At 33.3% G+C, this 18,936-nt stretch overlaps 9 protein-coding genes across 9 annotated transcripts; 7 read left to right on the forward strand and 2 right to left on the reverse strand.

Moving 5' to 3' along the window:
• The first annotated feature begins 3 nt into the window (after positions 1–3).
• Positions 4–1,465, forward strand: HYPBUDRAFT_125519 (cleavage polyadenylation factor subunit). The gene has a single exon (XM_020219340.1). It carries the CDS (start codon positions 15–17, stop codon positions 1,416–1,418), a length of 1,404 nt encoding a protein of 467 aa, XP_020075354.1. The 5' UTR covers positions 4–14; the 3' UTR covers positions 1,419–1,465.
• Positions 1,466–3,433: 1,968 nt separating this feature from the next.
• HYPBUDRAFT_6700 (ubiquitin-ubiquitin ligase) lies at positions 3,434–6,250 on the forward strand (the record flags this gene model as incomplete). The annotated part of the gene is made up of 1 exon (XM_020223600.1): positions 3,434–6,250. One exon carries the CDS (start codon positions 3,434–3,436, stop codon positions 6,248–6,250), a length of 2,817 nt encoding a protein of 938 aa, XP_020075355.1.
• A 316-nt stretch (positions 6,251–6,566) lies between these two features.
• CPA1 (carbamoyl-phosphate synthase (glutamine-hydrolyzing)) lies at positions 6,567–7,868 on the forward strand (the record flags this gene model as incomplete). Its single annotated transcript, XM_020222292.1, has 1 exon — positions 6,567–7,868. The coding sequence occupies one exon, from the start codon at positions 6,567–6,569 to the stop codon at positions 7,866–7,868; it is 1,302 nt and encodes a 433-aa protein (XP_020075356.1).
• Positions 7,869–8,075: 207 nt separating this feature from the next.
• ERG251 (Erg251p) lies at positions 8,076–9,535 on the forward strand. The gene has a single exon (XM_020221423.1). The coding sequence runs from the start codon at positions 8,476–8,478 to the stop codon at positions 9,481–9,483; it is 1,008 nt and encodes a 335-aa protein (XP_020075357.1). The 5' UTR covers positions 8,076–8,475; the 3' UTR covers positions 9,484–9,535.
• Positions 9,536–10,019: 484 nt separating this feature from the next.
• RPL20B (60S ribosomal protein eL20) lies at positions 10,020–10,966 on the forward strand. Its single transcript, XM_020221424.1, has one exon. The coding sequence runs from the start codon at positions 10,345–10,347 to the stop codon at positions 10,861–10,863; it is 519 nt and encodes a 172-aa protein (XP_020075358.1). The 5' UTR covers positions 10,020–10,344; the 3' UTR covers positions 10,864–10,966.
• A 193-nt stretch (positions 10,967–11,159) lies between these two features.
• On the forward strand, positions 11,160–11,969 carry HYPBUDRAFT_111277 (uncharacterized protein; the record flags this gene model as incomplete). The annotated part of the gene is made up of 1 exon (XM_020218820.1): positions 11,160–11,969. The coding sequence occupies one exon, from the start codon at positions 11,160–11,162 to the stop codon at positions 11,967–11,969; it is 810 nt and encodes a 269-aa protein (XP_020075359.1).
• A 282-nt stretch (positions 11,970–12,251) lies between these two features.
• On the forward strand, positions 12,252–13,055 carry HYPBUDRAFT_110696 (NADP(+)-dependent dehydrogenase; the record flags this gene model as incomplete). The annotated part of the gene is made up of 1 exon (XM_020218777.1): positions 12,252–13,055. The coding sequence occupies one exon, from the start codon at positions 12,252–12,254 to the stop codon at positions 13,053–13,055; it is 804 nt and encodes a 267-aa protein (XP_020075360.1).
• A 1,681-nt stretch (positions 13,056–14,736) lies between these two features.
• HYPBUDRAFT_211430 (uncharacterized protein) lies at positions 14,737–16,129 on the reverse strand. The gene has a single exon (XM_020223069.1). It carries the CDS (start codon positions 16,006–16,008, stop codon positions 14,881–14,883), a length of 1,128 nt encoding a protein of 375 aa, XP_020075361.1. The 5' UTR covers positions 16,009–16,129; the 3' UTR covers positions 14,737–14,880.
• Positions 16,130–16,384: 255 nt separating this feature from the next.
• Positions 16,385–18,883, reverse strand: NIP1 (translation initiation factor eIF3 subunit c; the record flags this gene model as incomplete). The annotated part of the gene is made up of 1 exon (XM_020218835.1): positions 16,385–18,883. The coding sequence occupies one exon, from the start codon at positions 18,881–18,883 to the stop codon at positions 16,385–16,387; it is 2,499 nt and encodes an 832-aa protein (XP_020075362.1).
• Between the last annotated feature and the right edge of the window lie 53 nt (positions 18,884–18,936).

An 18,936-nucleotide genomic window follows, 5' to 3' on the forward strand; every position in this document is an offset into this window, starting at 1 on the left:
ATATTCAAAGCACCATGTCATCTACAGTGTTCTACAAGTTTCTTCATCAGAAGAACCAATCGACGATACACTTTGATGGAACTGGGATAAATGTGTTTGACTTAAAGCACGAGATTACAATACAGAATCAATTGGGAGAAGGCCAGGATTTTTCATTGAGATTATATCATTCTGAACAGCCCGATCTTGAATACGAAAATGATCAAGATGTTATACCCAGATCGTCGTTTGTGCTAGCAAGACGGTCCCCTGTATCGTTCAGGGGAGCCAGGTTTCATAGTGCTGCTAGATACGTTACTGGTAAACCTCGTATTAATAAAAGAATGATTAATAATGCAAATGCATCTACTAGTAATCAGAATAATCCCGCACAGACAACTGGTGCCACTGCAGTCGATGAGAACATGTCAGAAGAGGATAGAATCAAGATGATGTTTCAAAACCAGTCCAATGTTTGGGCCCAGACTCAAGATGAGTTATCAACACATAAGATGATTCACTTTAAGCCAACCGCGGGAGTTACCAACGCGGAAGACCTTCCTCCTCCTGGATACATGTGCTACCGATGCGGTGGGAAGGATCACTGGATTCGAAACTGTCCTACTAATACCGATCCTAATTTCGAAGGTAAGAAAATCAAAAAAACTACTGGTATTCCTAGATCTTATTTAAAGACAATTTCCAAAGAGACTTTAGAAGGAGCAGCAGAAACTGGGAAGGATGGTATCACCAGAAATGAAGATGGGGAATTAATCGATGCTAAGGGGAATACCTATATGATAACCGAAGACGGTGAATATGTAATAGCCATGGCTGATAACAAGACTTGGCTTAATTATCAACAAAAACAACAAAATGCAGTAATGAAGGCTAAACTTGAGTTCGAACAAAAATTATCAGAGAGAATCGAACAAGATAAAAAAAATGAATTTTTAGACCCTCTAAAATCAAATAAAGTTTTAAGAAGCCCAATAGTGATGACTCCCTGTTGTCAGGATAAATCCAAATTGAAAAATATGAAGAATTTCAATTACCATCAGCCTGATTTAGAACAATTACTAATCGATAAAGATTTCCACTGTCCTAATTGCGATACAGAAGATATCTTTTTGGATTCCTTAATACGAAATACCGACCTAGAACAACAAATTAACGACTACGCCAAAGAAATTGGTTTGGAAAACCCCGATGAAGAGTCACTCAAGAGAAGCGTGGATGCCGTTGAAGATGAAAACGATGGCAGTGATCCAAAAAGACAAAAAATCGGATTACCTTCAAAACCTAACTTACCCCTGGTTCCTCCAGCCATGGCTCCGTTTGGAATGCCTTTCATTGCTCCAGGCATGCCAATGCCTCCTATGTTCATGCCTCCCAACTTCCAAACCCCTCCTCCAGGCACCGGCCAACCTGAAAAGTAATCTATATATATACATATAATCATACAGTCAATACATAGTCAGTATCCAAAGTATTTGCAGTAACCCTATACAAATTGTAGACCCAGACATTTCTGGGTGGAAGTTACCCGGCAATTCTTCGAGTGCGTGAAAAAGTTCAACTACTTAAATTTAAAAATTTTCACTTTCTTCTACTTTCCTTTTCTTCTTTTTATTTGTCAGAATGGCAGCTTAATGAAGGTGTTGGTGACAACTTTAAGACCTTGAGTTCAAAGTGTATGTTTGCAACCTACTAGTATGCTTTTTCATACCTATGCGAATATGAGTTTATCTGATGAACGAAATTAAAAAATTTTCAAACTAGAGTTTGTGACTACGGAATGATCACAGTTAATGCATGGCTTACTGAACTAAATTCAAAATACGCATATTGAATTGAAGCTACTTTTATATTTTGAAGATTCAAAATACTAACTTTTTATTTAGCTTTGAGCTGTTGCTAATTTTCCATTTGAGCTATATAAATCGTATGTTTTATTTTATTTTGACAATTAGAACTTTATATATTATAATGATGAGAAATCAAAAAGAAAGCTGGAATTACCTACTGAATCTCTTTGATTGATAAATTTTTGCACCTTCGCTGATATAATATCTTAAGATCTAAATTTGATCAAAAAATTTAAAGTACAATAAACTAACTAGTATTTAGGTATGTCAAGTTTTATAATTTAATATGATTGTTGACCTTATACTTGAATTTTTTCATGAGGAATGTTTGCACTGGGCACTGAATAACTTTATGAGTGACAATGCATTAATGGTGGGCCTCAGAAACCCATCGTAACTGATTTGAATTCATTTATTTTGGTTTGCAATGATGTTATTATTGTTTAATAAAGGATATATGTTAACTGTTGAATAGACGTTTGGGTTTATTACTTTTCAAGCAAGAGTTAAACCGTATGTATACATCTTCCATATGATTTGATAGATGATGATCTCCTAGATGACGAGTCAGAATTTCGGGATTCCCGTTGATGACAACCTTTTTTTAATACCATTCATGCATTTCTGATATCTAAACAATATTTCAAAATTGTGAAAAGCAATTACTAACAATGGTAGCTTTCTCTGAAACTCTTTTCGTTTCCATGGTTGGAAATTCTAGTGTTACAGTTGGTGGAAGGATTTTCATCTGGTCATATTTCTGATTTGAGTGTTTTATTTATGGTTTTTAAAGGATGAATTTGAAAAATAAAAGACAAGCATATGTCTGAATTCTATAAAGAAGACAATTTTTTCATGTCTGATAGCCATATTTATCTACAATACTCGGTCTTTGAATTTTGATCAAAATATTGTTAAATTCTTTTGATGGACTCAATAGTTTGATGATTATTTCGTCTTCTAAAAGGTATGTTTCTATTTTTTATATCTTATTTTGTTCCCCTTCTTGATAATGTTTATGATGATTATACCACAATTATCACGACGGTCTACTGCGTATTGGAACTTGTAATTCCTTTACTTTGATGATAAATTTTGGCCTTGACCGGCCGTGGTTCCTGATACATTTAATTTAAATCAAGATTGACAATGTTTTCTTCGATTCATGTTCTAACAAATTATTCTAGAATTTATTCAATATCGTATTTCTTTACCTTCTCATGTAATTTACATAGTATTCTATGATGACCTTTAGTTACATTGAAAATATTTTTAATGAAACCTCAATAAAAATAATTCGATTTGCATGTCAGTCTGATCTATACAGTTGTATATTACATGAGACATTAGTTTATATCCAAGTAATATATATCCAGAACTCACCCATCGTCTGTAGTCTTATACTTTGTAATAGTTGAAGAAATTTAGAGGTGAAAAAAAAAAAAAGAATTAAAAAAAGCGCAAAAACCGTTCCATCGCAGAACATCGTTTTTATCAGTTACTGTTTTATTGATTAAATTGGGTTTTAGGCTGTTACAGAATCACCGACGAGTTTATTCAATAGAGGGGAGTCTGTTCAAGTCATAATGCCTTTCCATATTTCAAAATTATCCCATATATCAGATAATAAAACTGCAAAAAAAGAAGGAAAAGATCTTCAACCCGTTTTATCAAATGATCCTCCATCGTACGATGACTCCATACATTCATCTTCTTCTCATAGTAATACAGTTACCCCAATTACTACACCCTCTAATGGGGGGAGACTGAGTCCTGCTCCAGCAATCACTGGTAATAGCAGTAGCAGCATTTTAAGGTCAGTAAAATCAAATCCTCATCAGAATAAACCATATAGACCCTCAAAAGAGCAGCAAGGACAAATTGATCTTCTAAATGGTATAAACTCATTATCATCGGTTAGCTCAGGAGCTCAGACGGAATACTTTGATGTTCTACCGTCATTTCAAATGTTTCAATCCATTTTGAAAAGAGATGATAGTCAATTTAGTGAAAATTTATTAATTGATCCTCCTGTTTATGGTGATACAACCCATTCTTCTCCCACCCCGCCAAGGTCTCCTCCAGGAAGGTCTGGGAATGAAAATACCAATAATGTAATGGACAGTGTTTCACAAAGACTAAGTGATTATGGATTGGGTGAAGATAATTCACGTCCTTATGAAGAAGAAGAAGAGAACTTTCTCTTTTCTGATGAAGACCCTCACCCCGATGGTAGTAACGCAAATAGCCAGACTGGGTCAGCTGAAGCAGTATCGACTCATGAAACCTACGGTCATACTGTTCTTGATAACATTGATCGATTACCTCAATTGAATACCTCACCAATTGATATACAAATTGTCGTAGCTAAAGGTGTTCCTCAAGCAAATGCAGCTACAGAAGTAGAAACCAGACTCAAAGAATATACTAGTGGCGATTTAGTGAATGGTTATATTATCATCACTAATAAGTCCGATAAACCGGTTGATTTTGGTTTATTTACCGTTAGTTTGGAAGGAACTATTAAGGCAACAGAACGAGATTTAAATATAAGTGATTTTACTCTTCACAAATTTAAAAAAGTTCTTATAAAAAAATTTTTAAAAATGTATGATTTGAATGCAAGTTATGGGTATACCCATATTCCAAATAGTGCTGGTATTGAGTATGAAGCATTTACTAATGATGAATATGATGGTTGTCAGCTTGGTCTTCCAGATGAAAGAATTCTTCTCCCCCATGTAAAATACAAAAAATTCTTCACTTTTAAATTTCCAACAAAGCTTCTTGATAATAATTGTGTGGATAATTTATTACCACATAATCTTCCTCCCCCCTCTATGGGATTGGATAAAACCTGTTTTTATAATAGAGGTGACACTATTCAACTCAATAAAGCCTTGGGATATGGGTTCTTAAATGTTCGAGGTACTCCACTTCTAACGAGAGACTATGCGTTTGATGATGTAAGTATAAGTTATACAATCGAAGCAAAGTTTATTGATAAATTAGATGCCGATAACCAAGATCCATTATCACAACATGAAATTAACGATCCTAATAGTGATTCCAATTATGTGATTTCCAAACATAATCAATATTTCTTAAGATTTATTCCTGATTTAAGAGAACAATTAGAATATTTTAATCAAGGGTATCAGTTATTAACTTCCACTTATGAAACGATGGGAATTGATGGTAAACTATTTCAAAATTATATCCAATTAAGTTCTTGGAGAGCGATTCATGAGCTCAATTCTCAAATAGAGAGAGAAATTGATGTTAGATTAGCTTCAGAGGAGTTGAGCATTGAAGAAATGAAACATAAAAATTTGCTCATTGAAAACCGAGATTTCACCACTAATACAATAAACCAATTGGACTTAAAAGATCACATAACCCGTCAAATATACTATGATCGAGGAAATTCTTGGGAAGTTGATGACATGTTAGAATATCAAGATAAAAGAATGATAAGTAATAAAGTACCAATTAGTGTTTTTGGTAAAAAGAAAAAGAAAATTTTATCTTCATTAGTTTACATTGGGAAGCTGAGACTATACGTGAAGGTTCCTAGTAAAATATTTCCTTACTCATCACCTAAGCTTTTAATGAAATACAATACTCCCCCAGAGGATAATGGAGCTGGTATCCATTCTACCATAACGGGACAATCTGTTGCATCGAGTGAGTCTCTTAAACCAACCTCATCAGTTGCAAGTAATATGCTAAATATTTACCATAGAAAGGATAATTTAACCGAAGTTGAAATTGAGCTAGTATTTGAACCAACCAACAACTCAAATAAACCACCATTGATTAGTCAACTTGAAACAAATTTGGTTTTCTGGTCATTTAATACTGAATATCCCTTACCAGTTGAAATGAACTATGACTTTTTCTATAAAAATGGGGAAAAAATTGAAGTTAAAAACCCAGAGGCCTCAGAGGAAGATGACGTTGAAATCACGAGAAAGAACTTACAGGCACTTAAAGATCAAGCCAAAAATTATATAAATTTCTTAAAGGTCAATAAAACTTTCATTTCCAAGTCTTCTTTTCTTTATTTGAAAGCCATCAAAAGTTTGGGAATCAAAAAAGACATTATCAAAGACTATTTTGAAACTTTGACTCTGACCACACACAACTCTTTGTTAAATGACGAATCCGGCTGGCAAATCAAACAATTACCCAATCAGAAATTCAGATACATCAAAAAGTTAACCATCCCCTTAACTACAATCAATAAGAATAACATCACGCTTCTCCCCAGTTTCCAAAGCTGCTTGGTTGGTAGAATATACTGCTTGCAAGTTGTTGTCAAATACAAAGGCAGTGGAGGTGACCAAAATGAGTTTGCCGATAACATAGTTAGAGTTGATGTCCCTATATTAGTGGGATAATAATGCAAAACGTAATCTGCAAACCATCAAAACTGTAAATTTTCAACCTGTAAATATCCGCACCCCAACCTGCAAACATGGCGGGTGATTAAGTCACTGAACGTGCATGATTACTCAGTGACACAGTGAAAATTTTTCTTATAGGAAAAAAGTCATTAAGCGCGGTTCGTTATCTGGCTCTTTTAGTTTTTGCTGAAATTTTTCACTACTTTACTTTGACTCATATAAGGTCTTCGAAAGAGAAAAATATATATATATATAGGTTTTTCCTCTTGATTCTAGGTTGAGATAGTTGTTTATTGGTATCAACATCAAAATGATTAATGCTTTCAAGAATAAAGTGACTGGTACATCTAGTTTACTCAAGTTATCCACTCGTTATTTGGCTAGTGCTGCTAATTCAAGCTTTAGTAAAACCTCACAATTGGACAGAGCTACTTTAACTATAAAAGATGGTCCAGTTTTCAATGGTTATTCATTTGGTGCTAATAAGAATATTAGTGGTGAAGCAGTTTTCACCACTTCATTAGTTGGATATCCTGAATCAATGACTGATCCATCATATAAGGGACAAATTTTATGTTTTACCCAACCATTAATTGGGAATTATGGTGTTCCATCATCTACATTGAAAGATCAATTCAATTTATTGAAATATATGGAAAGTCCAAGTGTTCAATGTATTGGTATTGTTGTTGCCGATGTTGCATTAGAATATTCTCATTGGACCGCAGTTGAATCTTTACAACAATGGTGTCAAAGATCAGGAGTTGCTGCTATCAGTGGAGTCGATACCAGACAATTGGTTAGTTACTTGAGAGATAAAGGATCATCCTTAGCTAAAATAACTATTGGAGAAGAATATGATGCTGATGAAGATGCAGCATTTGAAGATCCAGGTTCAATTAATTTAGTTCATAAAGTTACTACTAAAGCACCATTTCATATAGCATGTCCACCAGAATTGAATAAAGGTATTCATATTGCTGTTTTAGATTGTGGAGCTAAAGAAAATATTTTGAGATGTCTTGTTCAAAGAGGTGCCTCATTAACTGTTTTCCCTTATAATTATCCAATTGATAAAATTGCTAATAAATTTGATGGTATTTTCATTTCAAATGGACCAGGGGATCCAACTCATTGTTCTAGTACTATTGAACATTTACAAAAAACTATGAATAAATATAATGATTTACCAATTTTTGGTATTTGTTTAGGTCATCAATTATTAGCTTTGGCAAGTGGTGCTAAAACTATTAAATTGAAGTATGGTAATAGAGCTCATAATATTCCTGCTTTAGATTTAATAACTGGTAAATGTCATATCACTTCTCAAAATCATGGCTATGCTGTTGATACTTCAACTTTAAGTGAAGAATGGGAACCTTACTTCACCAATTTGAATGATTTATCAAATGAAGGTATGCAACATAAAACTAGACCAATTTTTTCAACTCAATTCCATCCAGAAGCTAAAGGTGGTCCATTAGATACTTCATTTTTATTCGATAGATTTTTCAGAAACATCGATGAATATAAATCAACTAATGGTTTAAACTTAGGAAATGTTGATAATTCATTATTAGTTGATATTTTGCCAAAACAAAGAGTCATTTAATGTCTTGAAAAAAGAAAAAGCTGTTTATATAGATGATGATTTAGACGTATAAGTATAATACATTTTATTAAGAAACTCGTACTTGTAGGAGCTTCTTCGGATTCGTGCAACATGTTTTGCAACCAAGCTAGGTTATTCTAATCATGTTCCATACATAATCGTTATTCTATCCATGTTCTATTCATGTTGTATTAAGTCAGGAGACTCGTTCAGGGACATTCAGAAGATATCCAGGAGATTCTTTAGGGTTCGGTTAGCTCTGTCGTATCGAAAGCTCTTCAAACGATGTATACCTCCATCAGAACAGCTTACCATTGCTTCTACAACTGCAAGCCCCAAGTAAGGTCCGTACATTCGTATACCTTCGTTTACATCGTATAGACCCTATGAAGCAGCGAAAGGACGGTATTAAAGATCAGGCCATTGTCGCAAAACCAAAAAAGAAAAATTTTTTTGTTGCTGCTAAAAATCACCAACTAATATCAGATGATATTAAGTGTATACCGTGTAGCGTGTTTAACGTTATACGAAGGGTCGGAACGAAGTAAATATATAAAAATGGATGAATGAGCCGGAGTGAAATAAATGCAATAGTCATTAGAGCAAAATGGATATATTTAAACAAACCTCATCACTTCAATATATTATAAGCAATTCGTTTGGCAATGTTAATAATGCTACTGGGCAAGCTCCAACAAGTTATATGGGAGTGTTGAATAATTTGCAAGAGCTTTCAAATACTGATGTGTTTATATCGAAGTTAAACATAATAGAAAAATTATGGGCATCATGGTATTTATATATGAATAATGATGTATTGGCTACCGGGTTATTATTTTTTTTAACTCATGAACTCATGTATTTTGGCCGTTGTTTACCGTGGATGATTATAGATCGAATTCCATTTTTCAATAGATGGAAGATCCAACCAACTAAGATTCCAAGTAATAAAGAACAATGGGAATGTTTTAAATCAGTGTTAAAACTGCATTTATTGGTGGAAGCATTACCTATCTGGTTATTTCATCCGCTCTGTTCTACATTAAAAATATCCGTTGATGTTCCATTCCCAAGTCTTTTCACCATGCTTTGGCAAATTGCCATTTTTTTCGTTTGTGAAGATATGTGGCATTATTGGGCCCATAGATTATTCCATGTGGGTTGGTTCTATAGAAAAATCCATAAACAACATCATAAATACGCTGCTCCCTTTGGTTTGGCTGCAGAATATGCTCATCCGGTTGAAGTGATGTCTTTGGGTTTTGGTACGGTTGGATTCCCAATCATTTATGCTCTTTTAGCTAAAAACTATCCGGAATGGGACTTGCCTGATTTACATTTATTTACAATCACTACTTGGATTGTTTTAAGATTATACCAAGCAGTTGATTCTCATTCTGGTTATGATTTCCCTTGGTCGTTAAATCATTTTTTACCTTTCTGGGCCGGTGCTGCTCATCACGATGACCATCATCATTATTTCATTGGGAATTATGCTTCTAGTTTCAGATGGTTTGACTACTGCTTAGACACTGAAAGTGGTCCCATTGCCAAAGCCGGAAGAGAAAGAAGATCAAGACAAAAATCTGAAAAAACGGCTAAAAAATTTATATAGGTCCTCAATATAACTATGTAATGAAAACCTTGTCATAAACTAAAATGTATTAACCATCGTTAATGTAATCTTTATCATCCCTAATGTAATCTTCATCATCCCTAATGTAATCTTTATCATCCCTAATGTAATCTTTATCATCCCTAATATCAATCCTAATGTAATCTTTATCATCCCTAATTAATGAAGTGTGCAAATAATTATTGTTGCAAAATGCGAGGGCTGGTGCCCTTTCGTCTCACGTGCACTTTATGGTACCCACGTGACGTGCACTAACGTGTCCCGGTCCAAAATCCCCGGCCACCAAGCGCTGGTGGACCGGTGTGCACACAAGCTTCTTTTTCCAGCGGTTGACCGTAGTTAATTTTTGTATGGTGCGAGCTTCTGCTAACAAAACAAAAAAAAAAAAAAGAAAAAATGTGAAGGCTCTTCGCACAGTAACAAAACCAACTCTCAGTCGAAAAAGTTTTGTAGAGAGAGAAGGAGGAAAAAAAATTGTATTGAAAAAAAAAATTTACATTTGAGTTGTTGTTAGTCTTCCATATACATTCGGAATATCACCAGTAAAAGTATGTTCAAGATTTGCATGATCAAGAATGAATGTGTTCTATATATGGGCTGTCTGTATTCAGTGAAGTTGTCTGATGGATTGAAGATTGAACGTTGGATGAAATTTAGTGATTGAAAAGTGATGATGGGAGATTGAAAAATAACAGTAACCAACTCCCAGGATAATTTTTTTTTGCTTTCTTTAGGATATTGTCAAGTTGGGGAGTCCATGAGTTTTCACAAGCCTTTGACCATTCGATAGGCACATTCATTTCAATTTACTTAACATTAATACTAACCCATAATTATAGAATGTCTAGATTAAACGAATATCAAGTTATCGGTCGTCGTCTTCCAACTGATTCTGTTCCAGAACCAAAATTATACCGTATGAGAATTTTTGCTCCAAACGTTGTTGTTGCTAAATCTCGTTACTGGTACTTCTTACAAAAATTACATAAAGTTAAAAAAGCCTCTGGTGAAATTGTTTCTGTCAATGTTATCCATGAAGCTAGACCAACCAAAGTTAAGACTTTCGGTATCTGGTTAAGATACGATTCCAGATCTGGTATTCACAACATGTACAAAGAATACAGAGGTACCACCCGTGTTGAAGCTGTTGAAATCATGTACCAAGATTTAGCTGCTAGACACAGAGCTAGATTTAGAAGTGTCCACATCTTAAAGGTTGTTGAATTAGAAAAATCTGATGATGTTAAAAGACAATACGTTAAACAATACTTATCTAAAGATTTGAAATTCCCATTACCTCACAGAGTTCAAAAATCCGATAAATTATTCCAATCTCGTGCTCCTTCTACTTTCTACTAGATTATTTAGTTGTAAGTACCTATTGAAATAATTAAATAAATAAAAAAACAACCTCATAAGGCTATTTTGATATTGAAAATGGTTTCTATATTTTAATCTTTTCTTCATCTCTACTTATATATATTATTAATTTAAAAAAAATATATGTGATTTTCTATTAACAAAACCTCCGTACATTTCCTGTTTTTGGCTTGCGGCTCACTTATCGCGGATCCGGGTTCCCTTATAATTTTAGTATAAATTGGTATAAATTCCACTTATCATTTCCCACTGTTGTTCAATTGATTAATTAAACAATGTCATATGGTTCAAAAGCTGCCGAAAGATTGGCTCAAAAAGTAGTTCTTATCACTGGTGCTAGTGCTGGTATTGGTGAAGCCACCGCTAAAGAAATAGCTGATGCTGCTGCTGGAGATGTCAAATTAATTCTTACCGCTAGAAGAAAAGATAAATTAGATTCATTATCTGATTCTTTAATCAAACAATATCCAGATATCAAAGTTTTAACTACCGAACTTGACGTTTCCAAAACCGATACCATTCAACCTTTTCTTAATGGATTACCCGAAGAATTTGCTGATATTGATGTATTGATTAATAACGCTGGTAAAGCTTTAGGTAGAGATGATATTGGTACCATTTTACAAGACGATATCGAAGGCATGTTTCAAACAAACGTCTTGGGGTTAATTGCATTAACCCAAGCTGTTTTACCAATATTTAAAAAGAAAAATTCTGGTGATATTGTAAACTTAGGCTCAATTGCCGGTCGTGATAGTTATCCAGGTGGTGGGATTTACTGTCCTACAAAAGCTGCAGTTAAATCTTTCAGTCAAGTCTTAAGAAAAGAATTGATCAACACTAGAATTAGAGTCTTAGAAGTCGATCCTGGTAATGTTGAAACAGAATTCTCAAACACAAGATTTAAAGGTGATTTAGAAAAAGCTAAAAAAGTTTATGAAGATACTATTCCTCTTGTTGCTGAAGATATCGCAGAAATCATTGTCTTTGGTATCACTAGAAAACAAAATACAGTTATTGCCGAAACTTTGGTATTCAGTTCTAATCAAGCCTCTGCCTCTCATCTCTACCGTGGTAAAATTTAACCTTAGCTTATATAAAATTATATAGACGGAATAAATTCGCAATCAAAAAAATGTCATATCGGATCGAAACTCCGGACCCCCCACAAATCGCTTGATTTGATTTGACAGCTTGTTGAATTTCATCCTCCCTTGTAAACTTAACTCTTCTTTTTCGCTGATATTCGGATTCTGGCGGAAAAGCACGTAATCCTTTAAATTTATTCGGAATACTGGAACTTCTCATTCTTGAAAAGACTTTCGAAAAAAAAAAAAGGTTTACTTGATACTCCTTCTTCTTCAATTATGTCATTTGGTTCTAAAGCTGCTCAAAGATTAGCTAATAAAGTTATTTTAATCACTGGTGCAAGTTCTGGTATTGGTGAAGCTACCGCTAGAGAAATTACTCAAGCTGCTGCTGGTAATGTTAAATTGATTCTTGCTGCAAGAAGAGAAGATAGATTAAGTACATTGACTTCAGAATTACTTAAATCATTTCCTTCTGTTAAAATACATAATGCTAAACTAGACGTTTCAGTTCAAGAGTCAATTGAACCTTTTATCAATAGTTTACCAAAAGAATTTGCCGATATCGACGTATTGGTAAATAACGCTGGTAAAGCCTTAGGTAAAGATCAAGTTGGAGACTTATTACAAGAGGATATTCAAGGGATGTTTCAAACAAATGTCTTGGGGTTAATCAATTTAACTCAAGCAGTCTTACCAATATTTAAGAAAAAAAATTCTGGTGATATAGTTAATATTGGTTCTGTTGCTGGCCATGAATCTTACCCAGGTGGTTCAGTCTATTGTAGCTCCAAAGCTGCAGTTAAGTTTTTCAGTCAATCTCTTAGAAAAGAATTGATTAATACTAAAATTAGAGTATTGGAAGTTGATCCCGGTGCAGTTGAAACTGAATTCTCTCTTGTTAGATTTAAACAAGATGCTCAAGCTGCGAAGAAAGTTTACGAAGGTACAACTCCTTTAGATGCTTCTGATATTGCTGAAATCATTGTTTTTGGGCTATCTAGAAAACAAAACACCGTTATTGCAGAAACTTTGGTCTTCCCAAGCCATCAAGCTTCTTCTGTTCATGTCCATAAAGGTTAAGGAATCAAAGGTAGTAACTTCTTTAGAAATCTAATTCAAAAATTACAAAGTATAAAGGATAATCAGTTTTGGTCTTTTTGGGTATCCAATTGATCGAGTAGTTTTGACTTGTAGCGTAGTATTAATGAGCAGCTCTTCCCAATCGTATTGAGATATGCTGCTACACTCACCTCAAAATCAACCTTGCTTTGAAGAAACTTCGATTCAAACAATATCTTTATCGAACATTTTGCTAGTTTTTTTTTTCAAAATCGGTACTAGTTCTCGTCTTCTAGACGTGCTCGCGGCTGCGAAAAAATGCTTTATCACATATAAGTTCTTTCATTTATTAAACCTGAAGCCTATTTCAAGTATATGCTGAAGTTTTAGCAGTGCTGTCCCTCTTTCATATAATCCCCCCTCTTTTGGTTTTTACTATAGTTTTCATAACAATATAGTTATTTGCTTCAATTTACATTATTTATTTGATATAAAATCCTACCAAGATGGTTTGGTAGTCTGATGGTTGCAGTGGTGACATTATCTTCGAGCATGAACTATATAACTTCACTTTCATCGCCAACATTGATGGTAGAAGCGCTATCGTAAGCATCTGCAAGTATAACACTTATTGCCTGACCTGAGATTTCTAAGTCTTCATGAACCCGTTTGGCGATTTCATCGAGCCAAAAACCTTCCCTTCAGGGTCTTTTTCTGATACCCAATGAATATCATCTTGAGTTAGTTCTAAAGCGGTGGTAAAACCAGCAAAAGCAATCGAAATAAAAAAATATATGTTGATAAATTACATTCATTAAATGAGTTGGCCCAGTGAAATTCATTCAGAGTCACCGAGAAACTTAAGCATGTTTATTCCAACTTCAATTCAAGATAGCCTTATCCATGCAAACCACGAAACCAGTTTCCTCTGACCTATCTGGATTTATACTGATTGCCTATTACTTTCCGGATCATATTCAACTTGATTTGTAGGTTTAACGCATATGACGAAAGTTAAAAATATATTGTCTTATTTACTTAAAAAATTATAATTTTAGATATCTTTTTAAGTAAGCATTTGAGCCTCGAATCTAAAAAAAAATGGGTATATACAAACTTTGACATTTCTATGAATCATTTCTATAAATAATCCAGTCTGAATCGGGAAAATTCCTTCAGGATTAATGGCTTATATGGCTTATACTGGTATACGAACTATCGTATATATACTAAGCCCATACTTATACAGAGGAGTATGAAATTCAACTAATTTGATGAAAATAGATTCATTCAGCCTTGTAAATTTTGTTAACTTTGGAGTTTATCATTTTAATCGCAAAAACTATTTTAAACCACACTCAATTGAAGGCTTATACGCCTTATTATCGTTCCACGAATGGAAGTGTTTTCATTTGCCCTAAGTCTGTGCTCTTGAATTAAAATTAGCCTAACAATAATAAGTAAGTTTAACCAAATCTCTGCATATCGCAAGAAGCAATTATCAATTGAAAAAATATTCATCTGTCAAAACTACCCTTTTTTGACGTGGCTGCAATAAGTAGATATAATTAGTTTCAAAATCACAGGTCAGCATTTTTCATGTACTAACTAGACTCGAGCAATTGATAATTGGCCCTACTGCTGGTAGTCTGGTATCCTTGTAACCTAAGGCTGCAGAGTCGTTCTCTTAAGTTGAGCAAGAAAGTCTCCGAACAATATGCTGAAGCTTTGGCATTGCCTGATTAAAGTCTTACAAGATGATAAAATATTGTAACAATTGAAACTTTAGTATTCCCAGTTACTAAGCTTCCTTAGTTCATGTCTATTAGTATTAAATAAATAAGTATTAAAAACTCAATTGTTCTAAAGTTTTCGATAATTTTGCTGCCCCATCAATAGATGCATTGTTTTCAATTGAAACTTTGGCTCTATTCATTTCTAATCCCGCTAATAACATACATGCTTTGCAAATTTTATTAGACGATAAGTAACCACATTTTTCACATCTATTACCATCTTTAAATTCTTTATTTAATGAAACTGAGCCATCAGCATTAACTTCAACTTCATCATTAACTTTCTTTTGATTTTTGTATTTAGGAGTGACCTTCTTTTTCTTAGGTTTCAATGTTAAATGTTCACCACTGTAAATGATATCCATGATACATGAAGGTCTGATTGCTTCTAAAGACTTCAATAATTCTCTAGTAGTACCTCTGAATGCTTCAGGAGCATATGTACATTCAGTTGAGAAATAATCTAGTTTCTTATAATGGGCGTAGAGAACAATTTCCTTTTGGTATGTATATTTGAATGGCTTTGATCTTCTAATTGGTGATCCAGTTGATTGAGTAACTATAGTAGTTGATTTTTCTAATCTTGCAGTGTCACCTCTGAGAATATTCATCAACACCGTTTCGGCTACATCATCAGCATTATGACCAGTCACAATATGATTAATACCCAATTTAGCAGCTCCTCTATCTAAAGCTTGTCTTCTCAAAACACCACAATATGTACATGATGATCTCATCCCAGCACACGCAACGATTTCGTCCATAGACCAGTTATATAAATCTTTATATGAAACAATTTCTAATGGCATCTCATATTGAGCTTGGTTTCTTTTAACTGTAGCCAATGAATCATCCCTATAACCTTTGATCCCTTCATCAATAGATAGTAATACTAACTTGAGTTGGTAATTATATCTTTCGTTCAATGTCTTCAATACCGATGCCAAAACAGTAGAGTCCTTACCACCAGACGCACCAATAGCAACAACATCCCCTGGTTTAAACAACTCAGCATCCGTTATAGTATTATGAATCTCTGTTTCAAAAACATTGTAAAAACATTCCTTACATAATTTTTGTAAGTTTTTGGGTCTCTTCATAACTGCTTTACGGCCATGACAGAGCTCACATAACGCAGTCACCTTGACTTTCCTCACTGGTAGTCTTTCTTCAGTCATATTTGAACTATAAGGTAATCCCAAGATTCGTTATTAATCAAGTTGAAAAAAAAAATTCTGTAGCTCTTCTCATGAAAAAAAAAAAAAAAAGAAAGGTTCGATATCTCATCTACTAAAAAAACTGAAAATTGATACGGTAAAATATAATTAATAACTATAAAGAAAGAAATATTTTTGGAACAAAAACTAATTATTATATAAATAACTATTTTAAAGGTTTAAGGTGAAAGGAAGCGTCTAACACCATACAATCATCATCATCATTAAAGCGAATATGAACTGACTGGTCGCCTCATCTCGATGCAGTTTTAATACCATGCAAAAATAAGGAAAAACAATAATTTACAGAAAGGTCTATTTTATTTAAATTTTTCATTTAAACAGAAGCTTGGAACTCATCATTATTAGTATTAACGTTAGCATATCTGAATCTGTTATTTTCTTCTTGTAATAATTCCTTTTGTTCTTTTTGGTGTTCTTTTTGTTGCTGTTGTTGTTGTTGTTGTTGTAATGGTTGTTTCTTACCATGACCATTGGAAGCAGTCTTTTCATTCTTTTCACTCAAAACACCAACTTTTTCTTTCATGACAATGGCTAATTCTTGCAATTTAGTTCTTTGAGGTTCGTCAGTAGCGAAATTAATAAAAGATTTATTTTCATCTAAAGTAGCATTAATATCACCAATTTCAATCATCTTTTCTAAGATTGAAATGACATCAGCAGATTCAATTTCAAAAACTTTTGATAATTTTTCAATTGATAATTTAGAGAAAACTGATTTATAAGTAAAAATATAAGTTCTTAAACCTTCAACCTTTAATTGTTTCTTTAACATATCTAATAAGTCGTCATTATCTGGGAATAATTTCCAAATTTTAATAGATGATAATAAAGAGTAAGCATTAGCCCAATCACCTTTTTGTAAAGCTCTGGAAGCATGAACAAGATGATCTTTAATACTTTCTGGAGGACCAGTGAAATATTGTCTGTCATGGAATTCCAATTTACTCTTGAAAGATTTGATGGAAGCTTTACGTTTAGAATCTTTAGTAGAGGCAGCAGCCAAGGCTGGAATCTCTATTAATAATGAGGAAGTCATGAAAGCACATTCTAATAATTCTAAATTAATATGCATATGGAATGGGTACAATTTCAGTTTTTCAGCATTAGTAGCTTGACTTGGATATTTAGAACTGAAACCTTGACCTAATAATTCTTTTAATCTTTGAGAATTAGCAATTTCATTTAATGCTTGATGAGATTCTTCAATTTCACCAGCTCTGAAAGCACTTAAACCTAATTGAACTAATGCTCTATTATATTGAACTTGTAATGAAGAATCGGCATGATGAATAGTTGCATAAACTTGAGATTCTAAAAATAAATCTCTTGCCTTTTGATATCTATTATTGATAGCATTATAATAGATTGAAGAAAGTAAAGCTCTTCTTTCATAAACTGGATTAGCTTGTTCACTTAAGAAAACAGATAATTCATTAATAACTTCACCAGCTTCAGCATCTGAACCAACAAGACTTGAAGTACCACTTATATTTTTCCATGCTTGATCTTCATTAATTTTGATTAATTGATCTGGTTTATAATAAATATGATCTAATCTTCTCAGAACAATTCTAGCTAATTGTTCACCATCGGTAGTATTTCTAATTTCTTCTGGAGTGGTTAATTCAACATAAACTTGGGCTCTTACAAGTAATTTATAAAGTTTGGTTTCATCTTTCAATCTTTCAATATATTCGGTTGAGTGAGGATCAGTATTTTGTAAGAATCTGGTGAATTCATCATCCAATCTTTCAGCAAAAGAAGTAATAGAACCAGAAATAATTTTAATACCTTGTTCATTTGCAGTTGGTTCAATATCAATATCATCAGTGGCCTTACCTAATTCAGAAACTTGATATTGATCAGCTTTTGATTCTAATAAATCTAATAAACTATTAAAATCAATTTGATTTTTTTCCCATTGATCAACTGGCATAAAAGATTGGTTAGAGTAAACATCAAATCTGATTGATAATAACATTTGATAAATTGAAATTAATTCGAATGGTTTACCAGATTTGAATTGTTCTAATAAATCTTCTAAAATACTAATTTGTTCATATTTATCAATGTTTTTCTTACCTCTAGTTTCAGAAATTTGTCTTAAAGTAGTAAAGACTGGACTCAAGACTCTTTCACTAACAGTGGCTTCAGCATCTTTAGTTTCTGGTGCTATATCCAAAGGTTCTTCAGAATCAAATAATTCAGGATTAGCTCTATATAAATCCAAATAAGGTTGATATTCTTTAGATTGTTTTTTAACTCTTTGTTTGATGGTGTTAAAAGCTCTTGATTGAGCGGCATTCATTTTTTTATCTGATTCTTTTTCATTAATACTAGTTTCATTAATAAAATCATCCAATTCACCTACTAATTTATAGTAAAAATTTGGAGTAGAAAGTTTTTGTTGGCTAGCTCTTATTAAGAAACGACCTAATTTATCGAATTCTGCCAATATACCAATCCATTCATTAGTTCTTTTATTAGTGTTAATAGTTTCAATGGAAGCTTTCATTTCATCTAACAATTTATCTTTTGCAGATTTGACAACTTTCCTTCCTTCGTCATCATCTGAGTCTGAATCCGAATCAGCAGCACCTTTCTTGAAAGAAGACTTTAAGAAATAAGAAGGACCTTTAGGACCATCTGAATCTGAATCATCATCAGAAGAATCATCATCGAATTCGGAATCTTCACTTAAATCGTCTTCAGATGAGGAGGAGGAGATGAGTTCTTCTTCTGAAGCACTCAATAAGTCTTCTTCTGAGGATGAAGAGTCAGAACTGTAGCCTGAAACAAAAAAACGAGACATTCTTTGTATATTCTTTAAGGCCTATAATGTATAACTATACTTCTTACTATACT

This window comes from Hyphopichia burtonii, assembly GCF_001661395.1.
Source record: "Hyphopichia burtonii NRRL Y-1933 unplaced genomic scaffold HYPBUscaffold_5, whole genome shotgun sequence".
NCBI classification, from domain to species: domain Eukaryota; kingdom Fungi; phylum Ascomycota; class Pichiomycetes; order Serinales; family Debaryomycetaceae; genus Hyphopichia; species Hyphopichia burtonii.